Below are 18,602 nucleotides of genomic sequence, written 5' to 3'. Positions count from 1 at the left end.
CCTGCTCTGCCCCTTCTACCTGTCAAAATTCCATCATGGTATGGGCAAACAAAGCCCTGTCTAACTGCTCCCCTGTATTGTCCCCTGTCCCCATGCATTTTCAGTGAATACTACAAGCAGTCCAGCCACTCAATGCACAGCCATGTTCCACTGTTGTCAGCATTGAAAATAAATTTTCTCCCCAAAAATAGAAAAAAAGGCACATGTTTATAATACACAATAGGATTTTTGTACTCCCAGTGGAGTTATTTTCTTGGGGTCCATTGAGGGTGGCAGGAAGTCATATTCTGTAGAGTTACACTGCCGCCTACAGAAGCATTGGACACTGGCAAACAAAAAAAATCTGTGAGCCAGCCCAGTATAACCCCTACTTTACATAGCATGATGTGTAATCCTCAATGGACTCCAGAAAACGGAATTTTTGTAAAATCTTACCTGTAAAATTCCTTTCTCTGAGTCCTCCGACAGTCGCCGCCTCTTCATATTCGTCACATATGGGGTATTAGACTTTGCTCCGAAGGAGTAGCTAGGCAACAGAATATGTTAACAATAAAGCTTTAACATATCCCACCCTTAAGGGGTGGTCCCCTCAGTCAATACCCTCCTACTTCCTGCAACCATATCTCAGTTTTAGTGGAATAGCAGTAGAGTATACAATCAAACCCCAAAAGAGGGGCGGGGGCGGCGACTGTCGGAGGACTCAGAGAAAGGAATTTTACAGGTAAGATTTTACAAAAATTCCGTTTTCTCTTACGTCCTCCGACAGTCGCCGCCTCTTCATATTCGTCACATATGGGGACGTCCCAAAGCAGTGCAAACATGAGGGGTGGGAAACGCATCCGCGCCGAAAGGCAACGCAGTCTCCACATCAAAGAAAGGAACCTTACCAAAGGAAGGAAACCAGCTGGGCAACAGCAAAAATAAGTGCTCAACAGGAGCAACAACCCAGGAAAAGACAAAAAAACCAGGGGATACAAAACTTATCCCAACAGCCAGGAGTCCCCAACAAGGGACCCTAGGGAACAGCCGCACTAAGAACCTTGCGGCCAAAGGAAGCATCCGCCGATGCCTGAACATCTACTTTGTAGAATTTTGTGAAAGTGTGCACGGTCGACCAAGTCGCCGCCTTACACACCTGGGCTACAGAAGCCCCATGACGACAGGCCCAAGACGTACTCAGAGATCTAGTAGAGTGCGCCTTCACAGGCACAGGGGGAACCTTCCCCTGCAAAGCATAGGCCTGTTCAATGGTCTGCCTGATCCATTTGGCGATGGTAGAGGCCGAAGCCGCCATGCCCTTCCGAGGACCCTCTGGAAGAACAAACAAGGAGTCCGTCTTTCGAAAAGACTCAGTCGATTTAAGGTAAACCCTTATCGCCCGAACAACATCCAGAGAGTGCAATCTCACCTCCTTTGGATGTTTAGGCTTCGTGCACAACGAAGGCAAGACAATATCCTCATTAAGATGGAATTCCGAAACTCGTTTCGGCAGAAAAGAAGGATTAGGTCGCAAGACCACCTTATCCAAATGAATAACCAGGTACGGAGACTTGCAGGACAAAGCCGCCAGTTCCGACACTCTGCGAGCCGAAGTGATCGCCACCAAAAAGGCGACCTTTTTGGACAACATAGACAACGAGATCTCCCTGATCTGTTCAAAAGGAGCACGTTGTAACACAGAGAGAACGAGATTCAAGTCCCAAGGGGGCAGAGGATCCCGCCTCGGGGGAACCAGATGCCGCACACCCTGAACAAAGGTGCCAACCAAAGGGTTGGAAGCCACGGGACGTTGAAACAGAACGGCCAGAGCAGACACCTGACCCTTTATCGTAGCCAGCGCCAAACGCTGATCAACACCCGTTTGAAGGAAAGACAGCACACGGGACACCGAGTACGTGCGGGGTGAAAACCCCCTGGACTCACACCAGGCAAAATAGGCCTTCCAAGTACGGTAATAAACCTTCCCCGAGGAAGACTTCCTTGCGTTGATTAAAGTATGAACGACCTCCGGAGAGAGACCCCTCTCCTTCAGGACCTCGGTTTCAACAGCCAGGCCGTCAAAGCCAGCGACTGTAAAGCAGGATGGTATATCGGTCCTTGAGACAGTAGATCGTCTCGAAGAGGCAGACGCCACGGGGCGTCGACCGCCAGATTCACGAGGTCTGCGTACCAGGACCGGCGAGGCCAGTCCGGTGCCACAAGAATCACCGTGTTGCGTTCCGAGTGTAACCTGCGAAGGAACCTGGACAGCAACTGAATCGGTGGAAACGCGTACATCAGCCTGTACTGATGCCACGGGGCCACTAACGCGTCCGACGCGTCCGCCCGAGGGTCGCGCGTCCTTGCCACGAACCTCTTCACCTTGTTGTTGAGGCGAGACGCGAACAGGTCCACATCTGGAAGACCCCACTTCGCGCACAACATCTGGAAGACAGCCGGATGGAGAGACCATTCCCCCTGATCCAGGGTCTGGCGACTCAGATAGTCCGCCTGCCAGTTCTCCACTACCGGAATGTGAACCGCCGTTATCGCCGGGACATGAGTCTCGGCCCAAGACAGAATGTCGGCCACTTCTCGAGCCGCTCGGGCACTCCTGGTGCCCCCTTGGTGGCTGATGTAGGCCACCGCCGTGGCATTGTCCGTCTGCACCCGAACCAAGCAACCCTGCTGCCGGTCCGTCCAGCGATGAAGACAGAGCCTTATCGCACGCAATTCCAGAATGTTGATCGGAAGGGAAGACTCCCCCTCCGACCAAGTCCCCTGAGCGGACAGAACGCCCAGAACTCCACCCCAGCCCGACAGGCTGGCATCCGTGGTGATTACCGTCCACGAGATCGGACGAAACGACTTGCCCCCGGACACCAACGGGGACTGGAGCCACCACAGAAGGTTTTCCCTGGTGCGAAGACTCAACGAGATTTGAAGATCCAGAGATTGAGGTCGCCCGTCCCACCTGGACAGGATCTCCGCTTGGAGACCCCGCGTGTGAAACTGTGCGAAAGGAATCGCCTCGAAGGCCGAGACCATCAATCCCAGACATCTCATACACGTCCGCAGAGACGAGTTCGGAACGTCCCTGAGGGACCTGACTTCCTCCCGGAGAGTCCTGAGTTTGTCTTCCTTCGCCTGCACCGAGTCCAGTATCATTCCCAGATAGGGGAGACAAACCGACGGACTCAGTGTCGACTTTGGAAAATTTATCGTCCAACCAAACTCCTGCAGAGTTTGCATTGTGACAGACAGGTCCTCCTCCAGACCCTGTCTGGTCGCAGACCGAACCAGAATGTCGTCCAGATACCCCAGGACAGAAATGCCCTGGGCCCTCAATAATGCCAGAACCGGTGCAAGCACCTTGGTGAAGACCCGCGGAGCCGAGGCGAGACCAAAGGGCAACGCCACGAACTGGTAGTGATCCTCCGCAATGGCAAATCGAAGGTACCTCTGATGACCCTCGAATATGGGGATGTGAAGGTACGCATCCTTCAAATCGATGGAGGCCATGAATTCCCCCGGAACCAGGGCAGCCACCACCGACCGCAGGGATTCCATGCGGAACTTGCGAACCCGCACAGAGCGGTTCAGAGCCTTCAAGTCCAGAATCGGACGAACCTTGCCCTCCTTTCTGGGCACGGTGAACAGATTGGAATAAAACCCCCGAAACCTGTCCCGATGAGGCACCGGAACCACCACTCCCTGAGCCCTCAGGTCCCGCACCGCCAGGTGCAGGTCCCGCAGGCGCTCTGGAGACAGTTGAAGATTTGAGGGAAAAAATCTGCTCTCCGGCCGAGAGAGAAACTCGATCTTGTAACCAGATCGAACGATTTCCAGAACCCATCTGTCCCGCACACGGGCCAACCAGGGCTGAAGAAAACCGAGCAAGCGTCCCCCCACCCCAAAACTGGGTGAGGGCGCCCCTTCAGGCCGAACTGTTATGGGCTGCAGGGCCGGATTGGCCGGACTTCTGTTTCCCAGACCAGGGCTTCTTCTGAGAGCCTTGACCTTTGAACGGTTTGCCCTTGTAGTGCGGCCGAAAGGCACGAAAGGACCCCTGAGGGGGCCGAAAATTTGCATGCTTCTTCCCAGAAGCCCCCTTAGCCTTGGGGAAATGGGGCAAGAGAGTGCTCTTACCCCCGGTGATCCCCTTAATCAACACATCCAGGGACTCCCCAAAAAGGCGAGACCCATCATAAGGCAGATTGGCTAAGGTCTTACGTGAAGATTGGTCCACCGACCAACATTTTAACCAAACCAGGCGGCGAGACAACACCGCCACGCTGTGCACACGTGCAGCCAACGGAATCAGGTCCAGGTCCGCATCACACAGATACATGACACCCTGGTGGATCTGATCCACCATATCCAGGGTCGCCGCCGAGGCCGAATCGGCCACTAGAACGCGCCTAAGCATCTGCGTCCAACTTGCGATCGCCTGGGCCGCCATGAGAGAAGCAAACAGAGCCTTAAGCATAGAACCCGTAACAGAATAAGTATGACGGGCAAGAGACTCCAGTCTCCTATCCGTGGCATCACGGAAAACAGGGGAACCCTCTGCAGGAATCGCAGTGGCTTTGTTCAAAACCGCAATTGCGTGATCCACTGGTGGAGGCACACACCACCGTTCATCAGTGGCAGGCGAAAAAGGATAACGCAGCTTGAATTTACTTGGTACCGCAAAAGGTTTGCGCAGATCGCGCCATTGATCCTTAACAGCGCGCTGAAAATCAGCATTGCAGGGAAAAACCTGCGGCGTCCTGCGTTTTCTCTGCGTCCCATAAGCCGCCAAGGCAGCGGGGGGACACACTTCGTCCTGCAAACGCAGCGTTTGCTTAATGGAAGCAATCAACTCATCCATGATTGCAAGCTCTTCAGGCGAGCCAGGGGGAGAATTATCGACCCCCTCAACTTCAGCCTCCACCTCAGACCCCACTAGATCAAGAGAGGAGCGGGACCCCGATAAGGAGGCCCCTGCCAGAACAGCCCCATCACCTTCACCCTCAGAATCAGAGGACAGAGCAACTCTGGGCCTTTTAGTAGATTGAGCAGCCACCAGCATTTGCACCTGAGCAGCAAGGCCAGCCACAATAGTGGCTAAATCCCCCCCTGGGGGGGAAACAGCGGTCCCCTGGCTTTCCACCAATACTGTAGGAAATTTGCCCTCCTGAGAATCCATTGCCCCTGTAATGCCAGACAACCAAGGGTTAACTGCCCCTTTTTAGCAAGCGCGGCAAGCGCAGCCCACCGCACCACACTCAAGCACAATGAGACCCCCACAGGGAATATGCAAACTGAACACAGGCAATGGATAGCAAGAACAGAAGGATAAAACCTGAGGAGACCCTCGCCGCTGCTGCTGCCTCGATCGTTTCTGGAAAGAGGAAGTGATGCTGCCAGGGCGCTCTATGTAAGCCTATGGAGGCTACAAGAAAATGGCCGCCAGGCATGTAAACCATGCGGCCGGAGCGGGTGCAGGCAAAATGGCGTCGTTTGGCGCCGAAAACGCAGCTCCACAGTGCATTAAAACACACATTACATTCCAATATAAGAATACATGTTAGATCGCCGCAGCGATCGCTGTATATGCCCAAACATGCCAAAAAAAAACATGCCCCACAGCACACAGCTTCTCACACTGCCCAGCCTGACACACACAGTGTCATACAGCTCCCCCCCCCCCTTGCAGCCCACAGCATGCAGCCGAGAGATAGGGAGACAAGCAGTGTGAATAGAGGCAGGTTACACAGTCCCAGACTGACACCCCCCCAGACAGACAGGTCCCCACATAAATACACTTACCTCACATGGCGTGGGGGACCCGCACAGGCGAACAAGCCGCTGCACATGAGGCAGGGAGAGTCGCAATTCAAGACGCACAAAATGGGGGTTAAGAAACCGCACAGCGTCCAGTGAGGTAGCCACCTCACCAATCATCCCTGCACCGAACAGGGATGGGTCGTTCACTATGCCAGGAGCGTTACCTGGCTGAACGCTCGATGGCAGACTGGGAAGCCACTGACCCACGACCTGCGACCAGGGGGATCAGCCCGAGACCCAGTCCGCATGATCCTCTTCGTCCGAAGGACTAACTAACGCTGACAAAATAACAGCTAATTAAAGGTAGAGAGAAAAACTCAAACAAAATATTAAAAAGAAGAAAAAGTCTGGGACAGAAAGTCCCAGCACAGAGAGAGCCAGCCACTCCTGACAAGCTAGACATTAAAACTGAGATATGGTTGCAGGAAGTAGGAGGGTATTGACTGAGGGGACCACCCCTTGAGGGTGGGATATGTTAAAGCTTTATTGTTAACATATTCTGTTGCCTAGCTACTCCTTCGGAGCAAAGTCTAATACCCCATATGTGACGAATATGAAGAGGCGGCGACTGTCGGAGGACGTAAGAGAAAAAGGATTTTACTGCGAGTACAAAACAACTGTCAAAAAGCCAGTTTCTGGCTTCTAACCAAAACAGCTGCCCAAGAATCAGGCTCTGAGGCCTAGGAGCACCTAATGCATAAGTAGATGTAGAAGTGGACTTCCTTGGACCTCTCTAATGAAAAGGTAGATGAATGATCTGGCCTCCTATGGAATTTTTTATGATGGTATAAAGTGTAGGTCTAAAGAGAAGAGGTCCCTCCAAATCAAAGCAAGTCAGATGCTTTTTGGATATAGCGTCAGTGTCCCAGCATCTTAGAGTTCCCTGAGCAACTGTATGGACATACAGTTGCTTCTAACAAGCCACTAGATCTGAAGTGTAAAGCTCCATACATTAGATCCACTTGTGAAGCATGCTGGGTAAAGGAGGGGTTATCCTGGGCTGACCTACAGATGTTTTGTTTGTCAGTATTCAACCCTCTTGTAGGCAGCAGTAGTATAACCAGACTGTGCATGATTTGCCGTGTGCCACAATGGATGCGAAAAAGTGATTTAGAAAACGAAATCTCAGCAAATAAGATCTTATTAAATTTAAAGTGATTGTAAAGTCTTTTTATTTTCCGATAAAAATAACAAACATGTTATACTTACCTGCTCTGTTGCAGTGGATTTGCCCAGAGCAGCCCAGATCCTCCTCTTTTCGGGTCCCTCTTCTGTGCTCTTGGTCCCTTCCCTCCTGTTCAGTGCCCCCACAGCAAGCAGCACGCTATAGGGGCACCCGAGCCGAGTCACAGCTCTCTGTGTCCATTCAGACACTGGGCCCTGGCCCGGCTTCCTCTCTCTCCTGATTGGCTAGCTGACTGACAGCCAATGATGATATCTCTCAGCCAATCAGAAGAAGGAATCTTGGACAGAGAGGAACCTCAGGTAAGTATTCGGGGGGCTGCTGCACACAGAAGGCTTATCTCTTTTGCATAGAATGCATTAAGATAAAAAACCTTCTGACTTTATAACTCCTTTAAGACAGGCATTTTGCCCAATTAGGACCCAGTTAAAGTCACCAAGAAAAACACATTACATATGATGTGAAAATAATTTTACCGTGATCGTTTCCTGCTGTTTCCAGGAGTGTATCCAACACGATATGAACATGAAACTGCCCGGTCATCTTCTCTTCTCCTTTCTGATGATTGAGTAACTTTTCTTGGTGACCGTGAGCGAGATCTAAAATAATAAGAAGCAATTAATGTCATACAAAAAAAAAAAACATGAAAGCAAGGGGTCAGAAAGCTAGACATTTACAGATTTGGCTAGATGCTCATGAATATGTTTGGTGTCAGCTGGTTCAAAGAATCCACATGCATAGAACAACCTAACTGGATGCGGCCTGTTTAGTCAGAGATCCTTGTGTCAGTGAGGCAGAAGCCATTCATTCTCAGGCCACATATCAACTGGTTATGCTGTATATGTTTGCAACCAATCTCTACCATTTACCACTCAAATAAGATAAACATCCTGAATAGGCATTAATGCATGGGTAATACGCCTATAAACCTTCATAGCAATCCCCAAAAAAGAAAAAAGTTATTTTCTCTGTGTTTATTCAAAGACACAGAGGAGATCTTGACTATATAGTAATTGGGTTTTAGCTCTACCTTTAGAAGTAGGATGTTAGCCACAAAAGCAAAGTCCAGGGGCAGCGACCGCTGGTGGCTAAACCTCCATCTGCTAACTCGGTCACAAAACAGTACATAGAGTAACAAATGGTCACAGACACAAATAGAGGTGTGAGTGCAGTGTCCAATAATGAATGCAGAAAAAGCATTTTACAGTGGGTACAAAAAGTACAGATGAAAAAAATATATTTTTTAGCGCATACGCGTAAAGTACTTAACTTTATGGATTAGTAAGAAAACCATGTGTCGTAAAACCTTAACTGCAGTGTGCTGTACACTTGTGCAATTCACAGACATGGTGCTGGATAGGACTTTGAAAATGTTGCAGAACACATGCAATGTGTGCCAGATATTGCGAGTTTGTTTTTCTTGTTCAAATGGTTATTTACACAAACCAATTTTCCTGTGTGGATTACATAAACAATCAAACAAACATCTTTGATATGCGGGGGGGGGGAATACTGCCCCATTTTTGGTGTCACTGGTAGGAATTATGCCCCCATTATTGGTGTCAGTGGGAGGACTAGTGCCCCAAGGGCAGATAAAGGCAAGCAAGGGTCCGCAGTTTGGTGACCACTGGTTTAGACTCTAGCTCTAGAGTTATTCTATGTGATGTAATGAATAAGAAACATTTTACAACACATACAGTAGGGAAAATAATGGTTTGATCCCCTGCAGATTTTGTAAGTTTGCCCACTTACAAAGAAATGAAAGGTCTATAATTTTTTATCATAGGTGTATTTTAAATGATAGAGACAGAATATCACACGAAAATCCAGAAAAAAACACGATACAAATGTTATAAATTGAATTGCAGTTCAGGGAGCCACTCTTTTGTTGCCTTAGCATTATGTTTTGGGTCATTGTCATGCTGGAAGACCCATCCATGACCCATCTTCAGTGTTCTGGCTGATGGAAGAAGGTTTTCATGCAGTATTTTTACAATACATGGCCCCATCCATTGACCCCTCAATGCGGCAAAGTTGACCTGTACCTTTAGCAGAGAAACAGACTCAAAGCATCATGGTTCCACCTCCGTGCTTGACTGTAGGGATGGTGTTCATAGGGTCATAGTCAGCATTTTTCTTCCTCCAAGCACAGCAAGTCCCCCTCCTCAATAAGGCACATGAACAGTTATGCCAATGAATATCTAAATGATTCAGAGTAGGATTGGGAGAACGTGCTGTGGTCAGATAAGACCAAAATAGAGTGCTATGGCATTAACTCGACTTGCTGTGTCACATGTTTTTTTCTGGATTTTTGGCTGATATTCTGTGTCTATCAATTAAAATACACCTATGATAAAACATTATAGACCTTTCATTTCTTTGTAAGTGGGCAGACTTACAAAATCTGCAGGGGGATCAAAAAAATACATTCCCCACTGTACATGGAAAGGGATTTACAGTGCAATGCTACCGGAATAAGAAAATGATGTTTCCAAAAACACAAAAAAAGCAACAGGAGGCCCTTCTTTCTTTTAACTCAACTCAATACCGATGTTGCTTTAGTGCAAAAATGAACTCCTTTGATCCAGAAGAGAAATATGACCCAAAAAAGCTTTGGTCATATTTCTCTTTTAAAACAACTTTACCAAAAATGGTACATGGGTACATTCACAATGATTGGTTGAAAAAAAAATATATATCCTTCGGAGACTGTAGATGACAAATATGTCCAACGGTAGTATTATTTTCCATCACTTTATCTGGGCCTGAAAAAAAAGTTAAAATCAAGCAAGAATTCTCGAGTGGTGCACTCACGGGACCACCAAAACTTCATGTACAACTGGAACACTACTTTACTCATCCTACCCTTTGGGATCTACCCAGGCTGCAATCTCCACTCCTGCAAACCCTCACAAAACCCCCACTTCTAGGCTCCACTTATACAGTAATTCCAAAAATCCTTCTAATTTGCAATATCTTGCCCCTCCCTTCCCTAATGACACCAGATTTGGAGAAAAGAGTTCACTACATGCCATACAGATGCACCCTTCCTAAATCTGATCCACAGAGGATACTTCATCTCTTGACAGACTACTGGGAGTCTGGCTACAAACGACTAACCAAATCGTATAGATGCATGACCTTCTCCAACCCCATATACCCTCAATCCCCAATCTCCACTTTGTGTTAGCGTTGCAACTCCCAAAGAGACATGATTCTTCAAATCTTCTGGGAATTCCCCAAATCCCCTCATCTAAACGAGAACCGGAGAAAAGCTAAACGAATCTGCTACAAACTCACTGCTGTAAACTTGGGGAGATTTTTGACATGGAATAGGTAAGATGAAATTTGTTTTCCATCAAATGCAGCAAAAAGGTGCATTCTGGTTCTGTGGTAGCAGAGAACTCCTACGCTGGAACAGTGGAATAAAATTAGTGAAAGCTATGCTAATTGATGATCCTCTACTTACTCTACAACCAGAGAGGAAAAGTTCTGGGCTTCCTTGTTTTACTGGGCGGACTTCCAACACACCCCAGAATACTGCTCATTTTTATCTTCCTCCACTACCTAATGTTCAATACCTCAAAAGGAGAGATGCACGATTAATTGTTAAATAATCTTGATTCACCCCCCCACGATCTTAAAACGGCATTTGCTTGATTCATACAGATCAGAGCTGTTTCTCTGCTCACTCACAGCTGTCAAAAAAAAAAAAAAAAAAAAAAAAAGAAAGAGCATCGAAATGTTTATCAACGTTGCTAAAAGCTGGGAGGTAACTATAAACATGATTCAAAATGTATCATTTAGTTCTTTTAGATCAAAGGAATGAACTTCGATCTGTAAATGAGGTCAGTTTAGCCACCTAAAGACTAAGGCCTCTTCCACACGGGCGTTCCGTATGTCCGTATATCACCCCATCCGTTTGCGGGTCAATGGGATTGCGGATGTCAGCGGATGACCATCTGCTGACATCCGATTTGCTTCCTTTCAGTTCTGTTCCGTGGAACGGAATAGAACCCTATTTTTCTTCCGTTTAAAAAAACGGAAAGGACGCAAAATCGGATGTCAGCGGTGTCATCCGCTGACATCCGCAATCCCATAGACATACATTATCTCCGTATATCATCCGCAAACGGATGGGATGATATGCGGATATATGGACCGGATGACACAAGTGTCATCCGTGTCCGTAAAAAAAAAAAAAAAAAGTACCAGAGCAGATCGCAATAAGGTCCGCTCCGTGTGAAAGAGGCCCAAGTCTTTTTTTGACATGTGTTGCTTACAAGTTAAAAATCAGTATTTTTGCTAGAAAATGACTTAGAACCCCCAAACATTATTATATATATATTTATTTAGCAGAGACCCTAGAGAATAAAATGGTGGTTGTTGCAATATTTTATGTCACACTTTGTATTTGCGCAGCGGTCTCTCAAACGCAATTTTTGGGGAAAAATGCACTAATGAATTTTAAAAAACAGTAAAAAGTTATCCCAATTTTTTTGTATAGTGTAAAAAATGTTACGCCGAGAATCGAGAGACTCGTGATCTTTATTCTAAGCAAAAAGATTGCGATTCTCATTTTATCCACAATCATGCAGCTATAATCCACAGACATAAAATTTTCATCTTCTTCAATTCACTGCTCCTGCAGCTAAGTCTCTCGCCATGGAAAGCACCTTTACTTCCCTTGACTCTCTCCCTAGTTCCATTTCTCTCCTTCTACCTATTTCCCCTTCACATTACTAGTAGACCCATCTCACATCTCTTCACCCTTCTAGTCCTCTCTATCCTTTTTCCTTCATAAACCAGTTCTTAATCTTGACTACTTGAATGTAGTTGTCCTAGAAGAACTGTGTGCTTTTTGATGTCACCTTTTTCTATCATAAGATGTACCCAAGCTTTACTGGTATGCTGAAATGAAATACTAAAAATACGAAGATAAATGCATTTGAAGCTACAGGTTACCTTATCGTCTAAGGTGTCATCTGTAGTCTTCAACATGTGAATAGCCCTGTCTTTAGGACAAAAGGTTCACACGGCTTCAGTTAATAGAATGTGCATGCAGAGTTGAAAAACAGATTCCCTCAGGTATCAATTTTCAGTAACATTTTAAAAGGCAAAAAAATAAAAAAATCAAGAAATTAAATGAATAGTTTAGCCTCTGGACACCAAAATATTAAATTAATAATTTTTCACAATAAAAAAAACACAATATTAGTTCATACAGATGACAAAAGTAGAAAAGAGAAAACTTAAATCCTTGTCTTCAGACAAGAACACAGCATTAAACCACTTTAAGACCAGGCCTTTTTCTGACATTTGTCGTACATTATACAATTTGTATAATGTGAAAGTAAATAGAGTAAAAGAGATACCCAAAATGTTATGCTTTAAAATTGTGCACACTTGTGGAATGTCGACAAACTACAGTATTTAAAAAAATCTCAATGGGCGACACTTTAAAAAATGTTGCAGGTTACCTGTTTAAGAGTTACAGAGGAGTTCTAGCGCTAGAATCTTTGCTCTCGTTCTAACAATTGCAGCAATACCTCACGTGTGGTTTGAATACCATTTACATATGTGGGTGCGACTTACGTATGCGTTCGCTTCTGTGCACAAGCATGGAGGGATGGGGCGCTTTACATTTTTTAAGTAATTAAATTCAAAAAGGGAAACTCATATTATATACAGTCAGGTCCATAAATATTGGGACATCAACACAATTCAAGTCTTTTTGGCTCTATACACCACCACAATGGATTTTAAATGAAACAAACAAGATGTGATTTAACTGCAGACTTTCAGCTTTAATTTGAGGGTATTTACATCCAAATCAGGTGAACTGTGTAGGAATTACAACAGTTTGTATATGTGCCTCCCACTTTTTAAGGGACCAAAAGCAATGGGACAGATTAACAATCATAAATCAAACTTTCAATTAATACTTGGCTGCAAATCCTTTGCAGTCAATTAGAGCCTGAATTCTGGAATGCATAGACATCACCAGATGCTGGGTTTCATCCCTGGTGATGCTCTGCCAGGCCTCTACTGCAACTGTCTTCAGTTCCTGCTTGTTCTTGGGGCATTTTCCCTTCAGTTTTGTCTACAGCAAGTGAAATGCATGCTCAATCAGATTCAGGTCAGGTAATCGACTTGGCCCACTGCATAACATTCCACTTCTTTCCCTTCAAAAACTCTTTGGCTGCTTTCGCAGTATGCTTCGGGTCATTGTCCATCTGCACTGTGAAGCGCCGTTCAATGAGTTCTGAAGCATTTGGCTGAATATGAGCAGATAATATTGCCCGAAACACTTCAGAATTCATCCTGCTGCTTTTGTTAGCAGTCACATCAATAAATACAAGAGAACCAGTTCCATTGGCAGCCATACATGCCCACGCCATGACACTACCACCACCATGCTTCACTGATGAGATGGTATAGTTTGCATCATGAGGAGTTCCTTTCCTTCTCCATACTCTTCTATTCCCATCACTCTGGTACAAGTTGATCTTGGTCTCATCTGTCCATAGGATGTTGTTCCAGAACTGTGAAGGCTTTTTTAGATGTTGTTTGGCAAACTCTAATCTGGCCTTCCTGTTTTAGAGGCTCACCAATGGTTTACATCTTGTGGTGAACCCACTGTATTCACTCTGGTGAAGTCTTCTCTTGATTGTGGACTTTGACACACATACACCTACCTCCTGGAGAGTGTTCTTCATCTGGCCAACTGTTGTGAAGGGTGTTTTCTTCACCAGGGAAAGAATTATTCGGTCATCTATCCACCACAGTTATTTTCCGTGGTCTTCTGGGTCTTTTGGTGTTGCTGAGCTCTCCGGTGCGTTCTTTCTTTTAAGGATGTTCCAAACAGCTGATCTGGCCTCACTTAATGTTTTTGCTATCTTTCCGATGGTTTTTTTTTTTTTTTTTCCAGCTTAATGATGGGTTTGCTTCACTGATAGTGACAGCTCTTTGGATCTCATATTGCGAGTTGACAGCAACAGATTCCAAATGCAAATAGACTTGAAATGAACTCTGGACCTTTTATCTGCTCCTTGTAAATGGGACAATGAAAGAATAGCACACACCTGGCCATGGAACAGCTGAGCAGCCAATTGTCCCATTACTTTTGGTCCCTTAAAAAGTGGGAGGCACACATACAACTGTTGTAATTCCTACACCTTTCACCTGATTTGTGTAATTTGGATGTAAATCTCCTCAAATTAAAGCTGAAAGTCTGCAGTTGAAGCACATCTTGTTTGTTTCATTTCAAATCCATTGTGGAGCCAAAAAGATTTGAATTGTCTCGATGTCCCAATATTTATGGACCTGACTGTAGATTCATTACACACAGAGTGATCTATTTCAAGCATTTCTTTCTTTTAATTTTGATAATTATGGCTTACAGCTAGTGAAAACCCAGAATTCAGTATGTCAGAAAATTAGAATATTGTAAAAAAGTTCTATATTGTAGACTATCACACTCTGATCAGCTAAAAAAGGAGTTGTAAAGTCAGGTTTTTTTATCTTCATGCATTCTATGCATTAGAATTAAAAAAAACACCTGTGTGCAGCAGCCTCACTTGCACTTCCTAATACTTACCTGAGCCCATCTCTCTCCAGCGATGTACACGAGTGTCTCGGCCATCTGAGTCTCTCCCTCCTGATTGGCTGAGACACAGCAGGGGCACCATTGGCTCCCGCTGTTGTCAAATCAGTCAGCCAATCAGGAGAGAGAGGGGCAGGCTGCAGCTCCGTGTCTGAATAGACACAGGGAGCTGTGACTTGGCTTGGGTGCCCCCCATAGCAAGCGGTTTGCTGTGGGGCACTCAACAGGAGGGAGGGGCCAGGAGAGATGAATAGGGACCAGAGAAGAGGATGAACTGGGCTGCTCTGTGCAAAACCAACTGCACATAGCAGGTAGTATTAATCATGTTTGTTATTTTGTATTGGAAAAAAAAAATAGACTTTACAATTACTTTAACTCAAAACACCTGCAAAAGGTTTCCTGAGCCTTTAAATGGTCTCTAAGGCTCCAATCACATCTTGGCGTCCCAGATCATGGGCAGAATCGCTGCAATCCCAAATTATGACAAGTCGCGGGAAGAGCAATTTTGCTTGCGATTGTTACCCGGTAAATTGCGGTAAAATCACGCAAATAGAATCATGGGGTGCCTGTAGCCCAAAAGAAGTGGATGTGACGGAGATCGCAAAGGCGTCACGCGATTTGCCATGATTCGGGATTGTGGGCAGAATCGTGGCAACTCTGCCCACGACCTGGTACGCCAAGATGTGAACAGAGCCTAAGACTGGTTCAGTAGGTTACACAATCACGGGGAAGACTGATGATTTGACAGTTGTCCAGAAGACAATCATTGACACCCTCCACAAGGAGGGTAAATCACAAAAGGTCATTGCTAAAGAAGCTGACTGTTCACAGAGTACTGTATCTAAGCATATTAATGGAAAGTTGAAAAAAGCAACAGGGATAACCTAAGCCTTGGGAGGATTGTGAAGCAAAGGCCATTGAAGAATTTGGGGGAGATTCACAAGGAGTGGACTATAGCTAATGTTAGTGCTTCAAGAGCCACCACACACACACAAAGACGTATCCAGGACATGGGCTACAACTGTCGCATTCCTTGCGTCATGGCGCTCCTGAACCAGAGACGTCAGAAGCGTCTTACCTGGGCGAGGGGCTAAGGAGAAAAAGGACTGGACTGTTGCGCAGTGGTTCAAAGTCCTCTTTCGGATGAAAGTTAATTTTGCATTTGGAAATCAAAGTCCCAGAGTCTGGAGGAAGAGTGGAGAGGCACAGAATCCAAGTTGCATGAGGTCCAGTGTGAAGTTTCTACAGTCTGATTATTTGGGGAGCCATGTCATGCTGGTGTTGGTCCCCTGTGTTTTATCAAGTCCAAAGTCAGTGCAACCCGCTACCAGGAAATTCTACAGCACGTGCTTCCCTCTGCGGACCAGCTTTATGGAGATGCAGATTTCATTTTCCAGTAGGACTTGGTCCAGGTGCACACTGCCAAAAGTACCAATACCTGGTTTACTGATCATAGTATCACTTTGGGATTTAGGTCAGGTGAGTTTGCTGGACAATCAAGCAAAGAGAATCTGTGGGGTTTTGTCAAGAGGAAGATGACACACCATACACAATAATGCAGACGAGCTGAAGGCCGCTATCAAAACAACCTGGGCTTCCATAACACCTCAGCAGTACCACAGGCTGATCGCCACCATGTCACGCCACATTGATACAGTAATTCATGCAAAAGGAGCCCCGACCAAGTATTGAGTGCATTCTATACTGTACATGGACATACTTTTCAGTAAGCCAACATTCCTGTACAAAAAATCCTTTTATTGGTCTTATGTAATATTCTAATTTTCTGAGATACTGAATTTTGGATTTTCATTAGCTGTAAGCCATAATCTTTAAAATTAAAATAAAGAAATTTTGAAATATATCACTGTCTACTCTGTAATGAATCTATATAATATAGGAGTCTCACTTTTTGAACTGAATTACTAAAATAAAGGTTTTTATATTCTAATTTTTTTGATATGCGCCTGTAAATATTCCTTGTAATAGAGATAAACATGGCAGGTCCTCTTTATTTAGAGAAAAGACCCCAGATCTCTCATTTACCTTTAAAAGCAAAAAGGAAAAAAAAAAAAATGTTGATGGGCGAGAACAGAAAGGGACACAAGAGATTGCTCCAATCCTCCAAGATCAAAGAGCCAAGCCATTGGCCGGACTGAATCGCTTCTGGGTTTACCGACAGTCCTGGTAAACTTGGAAACAACCAGGAAGCGGCGGGAGTGAGGAGGGGCACCTCTCTCGTCACCTAAAAGAATGATCCTGTTGCAAATCGGTGGCTGGGATCACTTTGATCAAAAACCCGACCGCCTGACAAAAAACAAAAAACTACTAACTGCTGCCATAACCTTGGTATTTATCATCAAAAAACATGATGTACATTTACAGTTTGGTCACAAATGGTTAAATCACAATATTCTGTCCCATGACAACTCTGATATAATTTTCAGCAGGAACTATGGATACAACCGTGTGACAAGCAGTAAAGTAGATTTAAAACAGAAACAATAGTTAAAGTGATACTAAACACACAATGTCTAACTTACATTGTCCCATCTATTTCTGTAAGTGGATGATGGCATGATAATTATTTTACAAAAACAAAAAAAAAAAAAAAAAAACACGCATTTTTTCCTTTTTCTTAATCGATCTACACCTGTCACATGACCCAGATCTTTCCAAGCCTGACTGCAGGGAAACAAACAGGAGGAGCTTCTAGTTCTCTGCTGCTGGTCACATTTTTTGGCAATAACATGGTGTGCTTGGATTTCTGCCAACCACAGGCTGTGCCACACCCCTTCAGCCTGTGTCTTAGGTCAGGGGTTCCCAAACTTTTCAGACCGCGACCCCCAATATTAGATTGCTGACGACCCGCGACCCCGACCCCTCCCCCTCGTATGTAAGATTTGCGATTTGGTTACATACTGACAGAGCTAAAACAAAAAGGAACACAATCTCTAAGCCAGGCTATTTTATTAACAAATTATGGACAAAAACAAATACATCCATAACTGTGAAATGCTTACAGACAGAATACGAACAAGCTGCCGACCAGAAATGAAGTATTTTAAGTTGTTTCCACTGTTGATAGGAAAATGCGAGTGATGGCAGCGGTGCCTCTATCCATGTCATATAGTGCGCGCTCCACTCCGCACAAACACTTGGATATGCGCTTCATAAAAGCTAACATTTATCTGGTTAACGTTAGAGTGAGCGGCCTCTTTCTTTAAACAAATTCGTTTAGGCTTTACAATAAATATTGTTTATGGGCTAATTAATGCCACAATAATTTGTTTATTTTATTGGCTAATTGTATTTTTCATTTTTGTTTTGCACTGAATACCATTGAATATTTTCATTGAATGCATTAAATATTTGCCGTGCACCGCTATGCCAGAAAAACGTTAAGAGCCACCTATTTTTTTTATAATAAAGGGTTTCTATTTCCTATTTACGCGAAATCTACAGACGCAAACAGACAAAGTGTAATAAAATAAAGACCTAAATGTGTATTTCGGACTTTTTTTTTCACCACAGTCTGAAAGAAGACATGTTATTGAAGACAAATATCCAAAAATCTCAAAATTGACCAGTAAAAAAAAAAACAATGTTTTTGCCTGCTGTGTCTCGCATTAACTCGCATTAAAAATAATAAAAAAAAGTTTCTGTAAATCATCTCGCGACCCCCCGCTCCCCACTCCGCGACCCCCACTTTGGGAACCACTGTCTTAGGTAACAGGGAGGAGAAGCCATCATCAATATGTAATGGTCTGACCCAATTGTATTTAACTGGTTAGTGGACATGGAGGAGAAGGGAGTGGTCTGTCATTTACCACTGTGTATAAGCTCACATGTGTAACTCTATATTCACATGGGCTGCTCAGATGTGATAGGGAGAAAATGCTCAGCATGGAAACTCACCAAAAACTGAGCATGTGAAGTACCTGCCAACACTGCTCTGAAAAATCCCCAGATGCATTGGGGGACATGAACAGCAGATGGAGA

General features: G+C 45.0%; 1 protein-coding gene across 1 annotated transcript in view; it reads right to left on the bottom strand.

Annotated features, from left to right (window-relative positions):
• Positions 1-18,602, bottom strand: part of SFSWAP (splicing factor SWAP) — a 255,941-nt gene that overhangs the window by 61,953 nt on the left and 175,386 nt on the right. Inside the window, exon 15 of the mRNA XM_082267458.1 lies at positions 7,471-7,593. Coding sequence (XP_082123584.1) covers positions 7,471-7,593 — 123 coding nt within the window. The remainder of the gene's footprint in view (positions 1-7,470; positions 7,594-18,602) is intronic.

This window comes from Pelophylax lessonae, assembly GCF_965119305.1.
Source record: "Pelophylax lessonae genome assembly, chromosome: 1".
Taxonomy (NCBI): Eukaryota; Metazoa; Chordata; class Amphibia; order Anura; family Ranidae; genus Pelophylax; species Pelophylax lessonae.
The sequence above is the reverse complement of the archived record's forward strand: the minus strand, read 5'-3'. Positions and strand labels throughout refer to the sequence as shown.